Source organism: Primulina eburnea, chromosome 7 (assembly GCF_022965805.1).
Source record: "Primulina eburnea isolate SZY01 chromosome 7, ASM2296580v1, whole genome shotgun sequence".
In the NCBI taxonomy this organism is placed as follows: domain Eukaryota; kingdom Viridiplantae; phylum Streptophyta; class Magnoliopsida; order Lamiales; family Gesneriaceae; genus Primulina; species Primulina eburnea.
The window spans coordinates 8,758,673-8,767,444 of NC_133107.1; the positions used below are offsets into that span (position 1 = coordinate 8,758,673).

The following is an 8,772-nucleotide window of genomic DNA, read 5'->3' on the forward strand; positions in this document are numbered from 1 at the left end:
TCAATGCTTAATTGCGAAATTGTTTTTCTTAGATAAAAAAATAATTAAATGAAATGAACAAGTCATCCAAATGGATCTTGGATAAAAATACGAGCACTTGGTGAACTTGAATTGCATATTCGAATATTCAGTATTTTAATACCTATTCGGAGTATCTCATTTACCAAATCAATTATTTTAAAACTGAAATTAGGTATTTCACAAGTAAAACTAAGTACTTGAAAAAGTTCAATGGTTAATTGCGAATTTGTGTTTTTAAATATAAAAAAAAATAATTAAATGAAATGAACATGTCATCCAAATAGATCTTGGATGGAAATACGATCACTAGGTGAACTTGCGTTACATTTTCAAATATCCAGTATTTTAATACCAATTTTGAGTATGTCATTTACTAAATCAAGTATTTTAAAATTGAAATTTAGTATTTCTAAGTAAAATAAAATATTTCAAAAAGTTCAATACTTAGTTGTGAATTTTTTTTAAAATAAAAAATATTTTAATTCAATGTAGATGTCATCCAAATGTATTCGAGAATGATAAGTGGAAAGATAAGGACCAACAAAAATAGGAATTTAAATAATTTTTTATTAGTTAAAAAGGGTAAAAAAGTAAAAATGCTTAAAACGTCTAGTAAAAACTAAGTTGATCTTGTGTCAGGTATTAATATACAAAATAAAACATATGGGTACTGAATCTTAAAAAAAATCATTGACAGATGCATTTTTCACTAAATTACCATTAGATGATAATAAAGATTTAAAATTTAATATGCATGGAATATATAAATATTATATAAAATTCACGTTATTATATTGCATTCCTATTGGCCCAATTATTATTAAACTTGCGCCATATTATATAATATTACATTACTATATATTTATATTATCGTTTTAATTTTTTTTATAAAAAAAACAAAATTAAAGAAATCGTTACTTTCCAACCCAAAGCATCCGTTCTCTATTTATACCGCGACACTCCGCCTTGCCTCGTTCAACTTTCTCCAGCTCCTTCTCAAGTTCTTTGGCTGCCGTTGTTTTCAAGATCCTATCTCACAAGTAATTCACTTGCATTTCCTAGTTTCTCCGATGACGCCTAACTATGGGAACATCAGGCTACCATTTCGTTACTTCTGAAATTTTGAAATTTTTATCAATATTCTGCAGGTAAAACAATGGCTTTTCTCGGATTCCTCTGTCTTGGTTTGCTTTCAATGGTGTCCCTCGTTCATGGCTATGACGGTGGCTGGACTGATGCTCACGCCACTTTCTACGGCGGAAGCGACGCCTCTGGAACAATGGGTAAGCTGTAGGATAAGTGTATTGAAACATCGAGAAGCGTTTGAATAATTGAATAACAAAAACCCATGTGTGAATTTCTTCGACCAGGTGGGGCATGTGGGTATGGGAACCTGTACAGCCAGGGATATGGCACGAACACGGCGGCACTGAGCACCGCCCTCTTCAACAATGGGCTGAGCTGTGGATCGTGCTACGAGATCAGGTGCGTGAATGAGAGACAATGGTGCTTGCCTGGGTCCATTGTGGTCACGGCTACCAACTTCTGCCCTCCGAACAACGCCTTGCCGAGCACCGCCGGCGGTTGGTGCAACCCGCCCCTCCGCCATTTCGATCTTTCTCAGCCTGTTTTCCAGCACATTGCGCAGTACAGAGCCGGAATTGTGCCTGTTGCTTACAGAAGGTTTTTTTTTTTTTTTTTTTTGGGTTAATTTTTGTGCTCGTTATATTATATATATTATTTTGACTGCTATCTCGACTGAAGCACGAGCCTTTCATTGGATGAATACAAATTTGAAATCTATGGCATGATTTCTAGATTAGTTAAAAATGATGGGATGGAATTCAAATACATATGATTCGAAAATATTAAAATACTTATTATGAATTTAATATTAATTCATATTGTTAGGATAACCCAACACTAGTTTTTGAGTAATTACATATTGTTGGGTGGTGACTGGTGAGAAAATAGCAAATCATAAAAAGAAGCAAAAAATTAGGCATGCGAAATTTCTAAAAATATTTTAAAAATTAAGTGAGATTTTTAGGTGTTAGGTTATGTTATACCGAGAGTTTTTCTCCTCATATTCCGATATCATTAGATTATGTGAATTCCTCATATTTTTATGCAAGTTAATATATATGTTGATGTGTAAGTCTCTTGTGAGACGACCTTATCATAATGAGGAAATGCTTCAGGTGTAGCATAAAATAATCCGATTTTTAGCTAATTTTTTAGCCACTTTTGAATATGGCTTTTTCTTAATTTTGATATGGTCTTTGAATAAAAAAAAGAAAATGGGGAATTTTTTTGGTAGCTTACTACTTGTATTTGGAACTAACTGAAAAAATTAGGGAAAAAAGGTACAAGAACACAACTTTCCAACATTCTTTACCCAAGAACGTGATGTGTTCCACTCAAAAGTCCAAAATATTTAAAATCCTACATTAAATTTGATTCTCTATATTTAGTAAATCAAATTTAATAATTTGTCCTTATATTTACTGTTATTTTATTCAATTTTTGTAGGGTGTCTTGCAGAAGAAGGGGAGGCATAAGATTTACCATCAACGGCCACTCCTACTTCAACTTAGTACTCATAACCAACGTTGGCGGGGTCGGTGATGTGCACTCAGTGTCCATCAAGGGATCAAGGACCAATTGGCAAGCCATGTCAAGAAATTGGGGTCAAAACTGGCAAAGCAACTCAAACCTCGATGGTCAGAGCCTTTCGTTCAAAGTCACCACGAGCGATGGCCGTACTATCATCTCAAACAACGTCGCCTCAGCCGGTTGGTCTTTCGGACAAACCTACGCCGGAGCTCAGTTCCAGTGAATGAGATGTCTCGAAGCTGGTTAAATTTTAAAAATAATTTAATTTTTTGTTGTTACATATTTTTTTTTACTTGGTACATATTGGTCACAAAAGTATTAGTGGAGTGACCATGATTGGGGTGCAAGTTGGCCTATAGTGTGTCAAGATGAAGGGGTCGAGTTTTAAATGGTCCTTGGTCTTTTGAATTTGATGGGAGGGCACTCAAAATATGGGATGCTCTCCTAATGCTCGAGGCTTTTTATATAATTTATTTAAATATTTTTTATTTTTTAGGTTTTTAATATAATTTAAATTAAATATAACACAATATTTGGTGTCGCTTTTAAAATTTTATGGAAGAATTTTAGTGCATTTATGTGTCATAAACTACTCGCTTTCTTGTTAAGAAGTGGCATAGCTTTTATTGTCTTGCAATAAAGGGATGCCTCTCTCTTTCGTGGTTGGGTTTTTATTCAAAGAAAAATGTAAATGTAATATTACTATTAATGAAATGGGATGTATTTTTTAACACCCTTCTCTAATGCCTTGTTTCACATTTTTGCCCCGCAATGTATGTTTTTCGCGATATATGCCGAGAAAAATCAATAGGCCGATGATGAGAATTGAATGCGAATTGCAAAAATAATGTACTAAATTAATTGTTTAATTTGGTCTCACCCGGTTTTCCGCGTAACCGGATGGCAAATGGGATCGTGCCGGTTCCAAGTTAGCTCGGTTTATTTTTGGCATTCGTTGTTATTATTATTATTATTAATATTATGTAAAAGGTATAACAGAGAAATTTTAATGGATTTAATAAATAAATAAATAAATAAGTATTTTTAATTTTTGGAATGTACAAAATTAGAGACTTTTATACAAAGACAATCTATTTGTTTTTTCAACTTTAGTTATCGAGTCTGGCCTGGTTACACAGATGCGGTGGAAAAGCCACCTGCCAATAAATCCGGCCCGTACATTTGAACTAATTAAACCCGTCTTGCCATGAAATCGGTCGAGTTTTTTGGATCTAATGGAATTTTGAATTTCGACCCAAAGCCTTAAGGAATATTCGGAGCACGAATCTCTAAGCCCAAGAGATATGGACTTGTGCGATTGATCTATTGTAGGCCCAAGTAATGTGTCAATAGTCCTATGCATTATATGACTCGTAATCATATTTAAAATTGGGATAAGCTCAAATACCATTTGGTGTATATATATATATATATATATATATATATATATATATATATATATATATATATATATATATATATATATATATATGAAAGTCATCCGGAGGAATCATGGACATCAGCATGTCAAGAAATTGGTAATATATATACATACATATATATATAGGATCAATATAAGTGTTTAGTAAGAAAGTTGGATAAACACTAACAACAAATTTCTTAGCTTTTACATCACTCTTTCTTTTTTATAAGAAAACTTTGATCTTTACAAGTAATTTGCAAAAGAATCAGTTCAATTTGGACTTAACACTACCAAAACTAAAACTCTTAGTTTACTCAACTGAACGAAGAAACATGATACAAACTATTCTCGAATACAATGAATTATAAATAATTTCTAGCATTTAATGAACTTCAATGATCAGATACAATACTTTGTAAAATGTGCTTGAGTGTATGATCAGTTATGTTCGAACTTGTAAGCTTGAAACAATTAGTGTTGTGAGTGTATATCTGTTGTTCTTGTAATTTGGTGCCCCCTGCTCAACCATTCTACATCTCTATTTGTAGACTTTAAACTGCAACAGTCACAGACTTTAAAAAAAAGATCTGTTGTTGCGTCTTTTGTCCAGGTCATCATTCTCTGGCATCCGTACAAGATGTAGTGCAATTGAATTTGGCTAGTCAGCAAGGTACGGAAAAACTTATCTCATAATCAGTTTAGATCTTTGTTGTAAACTGAGGTCCTTGAGAATGAATGATGATCTCTAAACTGATAGCTTAATAAAATGCTTTGATAGCAATAAGTTTTGCTCTGAGTCGGTTTTGCTTCACTTGTCCAGTTTAGCTACGATCGGTTTTGTCTTAAATCATTTGTTAATATCGAAACATAAATATTACAACAATTTCTCTTTTTTTGGCGTTTGACAAATTAAGAAATAAATCCAATTTTTTTAGCCAAAATTTGTATTCATATAAAATTCGGATAAACTGATAAAAACTCCTAGAAACTGATAGAAACAAATATAACTATCTTCAATCTTTTTCTATGTCTTCCTCCTTTTTGTCTAACTTTTTTGAAGCAAGTTCCTCTTTAAACTTATCAGTTATGTCCTTGAGGTCACTTTCCCTTTTTTGTCAACACGAGGAGCAGTCAAATATCTTTGCATGATATGTACTACTGAATTAATTTGTGCAGACATAGTTTCAAACTTTACAGAGAACTGAGTGTGAACTAAATCTATCTTCGAATTTTAGTTGTCATGAACTAGATCCATCTCCTGTTTAAGAACATCATGTAAAGTTGATAGTTGTGATGTAAAAGCACAGTTCTTTCTCGTGGACTCCAGCTTGATAAAAAAATGTGTTGACATCTTTAGATATATGTGAGAAATCCTTGAACACTTTATCTTCAGATTCTTAACATCAGCTGAAGTCAGTTTCTGTAATGTCTTGACTTGTGTAAGAAAAAAATTGATTCTAGTTAGATTTGAAAGAATATTTTCCATAGAAATTCTTATCCAAGCTCCAACTCAAGTGAATCAACAATCATATGAGTTTTTGGTCAGGGAAATGCAACTGATGGCTTGGTTATATAATATCAATTCTCTCATCAGAAATAGTCGCAAATGGTTCTATTGATAGAGTGAAATTTTGCTCAATTGTCTCAAAAACTTCAGTTTGACTTACCACTCCAACTCACTTTTCAACCACTGATTGGTTCGGAGCAAGCTGGTCTCTCACTGATTCAGAAATAAAAAAAGATTCAGGGATTGTGATTGTAGCGATTGGAATATCAATTGAGTGAATTGGTGTTGGAATTGATAGTGGTGCTAAAGAAACAATTCTGCACACGAACTCCACTTCAGTTTCAGCTGTCATATGTTCCTCTTGATTTTGAACTGAAAATTCCAAAACTAGTTCTTCACCTTCAATCACTGTTGCATCAGTTCTCTTAACTTTTTCTTCAAGAACCTATGTAATATTCTTTGTAACAGACTTTTGCATTACTGAGCTGTGAGATATCATCGAAACACTGTAACTCAATAGATTTCAGTGTGGCTAGATTCGAGTTTCAACTTCCATCTTGAGTTAGCAACTTCACGTGTTGGATTGTTTAATTGGTATCAGATTCAAAGACACTTATTCAATTTTCATTGTTGCAAAGTGCACAATTATTGGGGAGAATATTGTTGGGGTTGCAACCCCTATTCTTCCTAAAAGAGAGATCAACGAACAAAAATTTTTGTTAAAGCAACAAGTATTAGGATTGCACAATTATGACCGTCCACAAAATAATTACATACGCAAAAAATCCAAAACAACTTTACTTTAAAATTCATCAAGGTTATGTTTGGACAAATACTCATAAAACATTTTATAAAAGTGTTTTTTTATTAAAAAAATTATAAAATGTTTTAAAAGTTATATAAAATGTGTTTGGACAACTATTCTATAAAAAAATATTTAAAATGTTTTAAAAGTTCTAAAACGATATTAAAAAACATCTCTCAATTATTTTTTAAAAAGTATACTTAAAGAAATATTTTTAAAAAAAATTAAATTTTTTTTTACAAAATCTTGTCCAAACATATATTTTAAGTTTTTTTTTACTTATAAAACATTAAAAACGTTTTTAAAATGCTTGTCCAAATAGAGAACTAATATGAAATAATCTTATAAAGAAGTGCTCCTAAAAATCATAATTTAAAATAAAAGAAAATTGCAATTTGATTTTTACTCATATGTATTATTAAATGTCAAACAGTCCGTTATTTTTGTCATTTTTAAAGATTTGATACTTCTTCTACTTGATTTTTGTATGTACTTCCGATGAAAAAGACTACGATTGGCAAAATTGAAATATACAAACTAAAAATTCAATTTTGATAACATATAATACTCAAATACAAATAGACAAAATATAGGATAAAATATTCAAAATTGCAATTTTTAAAAAATATAAATTCTTTAAATTCTATATCGATTTAAATTTAAAAAAAATATTTTAAAAACCAATTATACATATTTACAGATATCATATGTACATGATCGTTGTTATTATAAAGAAAATTAAAGGTAGATTAATTTCTCTCAATCTTTCAAATCTCTCTATATTTAAAATATAATTTAAAATTTTTATTTTATTCTTGATATTATAACAAGCAGTCGGTCGCTCTTGTTATCATCCCAGTCGAAATAATTTCGATAGAGTTTACATTGCACTCGGTTAGATTATGTTTTAAGTAATCTCAGACATTTGATCGTTCGTAGATTGTGAAATTGAATTCTGAATGAATGATATAATATGTAGGGCAAAAACTTGTGTGAGACGATCTAACGGATCGTCTTTTATGAGACGAATCTCTTATTTGTGTCATCCATGGAAAAATATTACTTTTTATGCTAAGAGTATTATTTTTTATTGTGAATATCGGTATGGTTGACCCATCTCATAGATAAATATTCGTGAGACCGTCTCACAAAAGACCTGCTCAATATATATGTAGAATAGATAATTTTGATATTGTATATTCATATTATTGTGATTTTTGTCATTGAAATAGTAAAATATAATTTTAATTTATTATTTTTATTTTACTTTGAGATTGAGATATAATTTTAATAATATATAAAACTAAACTGGTAAATATACAAATAAATAGATGGATCATCCTCGCCCACGCGTTCGTTATTTCATAAATAACTATCAATTCAAAGAGACTTGTTAGTTATTACACAAATGAAACAAACACACATGTTTTCATGTGTTAAATTTTAGAAAGTGTCCTTTTCTGCAAGCTTTAATAAATATGGCCCATTGGATATTATATTTCTATTTCTCTATCTTTACTTCTCCAACGCCACATAAAATATTATATATTTCTATTTCTATTTCTATTTCTATTTTCTTTGCTTTAATAAGTATGGCCCATTTTTAAAAATATTTTTGTATACCTATACATATGCGTATAATATGTTATACAACAAAACTTTGGCAACTCTTATAAATTTTTGTTGAGCTGATACATTTATGTTTCATGGATTTGAACATTTTAGTTCTTCTTTTAATATGTAAATTGTACCAATACTCATGTGAAGATTCTCGTTGAGTTAATATCACACTCTATAAAAGATTCGAACATTTTAGTCTTTATGTTATATATTTTTTAGTATGCAGAACCCGTCTATAAGAGAAAATTACGCCAAATACCAATTAGTATTTTTTCGTGTTTTTTATTCTTTTTTCGCGTTCAATATAAGATTAATTGATGTAATTAAATCAAAATAATTGTGAGAAACCTTGATTTGTAATAGGAAAAGAGAATTTTGAGAATTAACTGGTTAAGATGTTGAACAACTTCAAATTCTCGTTGAACTAATACCGTTACAAATGAGTGTATTGGTTCAAAAAAACGAGGATATTGATTCAACTGTTGTGTCAATTTTATTTATATGGTTTTATATGTGAATAATTATGCCTTGTGAGTTGTATAATAAGTTAAGCCCAAAATTAAATTGTGTTAAAGTTTGAGCTGTTGGACTTTAATGTAGCTAATAGGTTGCGATTTAATGTGTAGAGATATAGATGTAATTTCTTTTTTATGATAAGCTTAAACAAAAATATAAGAAGATAATGATAGACATTATGTATATATATGAGTCATTGTCTCAGATCGCGTGTTATCACGTTTTCTATTCTCTCTCTTATTAAGAAAATAGTTCAGAAGATAA

At 30.5% G+C, this 8,772-nt stretch overlaps 1 protein-coding gene across 1 annotated transcript; it reads left to right on the top strand.

The window, feature by feature from the left end:
* Nucleotides 1-965: 965 nt before the first annotated feature.
* On the top strand, nucleotides 966-3,381 carry LOC140837146 (expansin-A1-like). The gene is made up of 4 exons (XM_073203191.1): nucleotides 966-1,061; nucleotides 1,170-1,304; nucleotides 1,392-1,704; nucleotides 2,554-3,381. The coding sequence occupies exons 2-4, from the start codon at nucleotides 1,178-1,180 to the stop codon at nucleotides 2,858-2,860; spliced, it is 747 nt and encodes a 248-aa protein (XP_073059292.1). The 5' UTR covers nucleotides 966-1,061; nucleotides 1,170-1,177; the 3' UTR covers nucleotides 2,861-3,381.
* The last annotated feature ends 5,391 nt before the right edge of the window (nucleotides 3,382-8,772 follow it).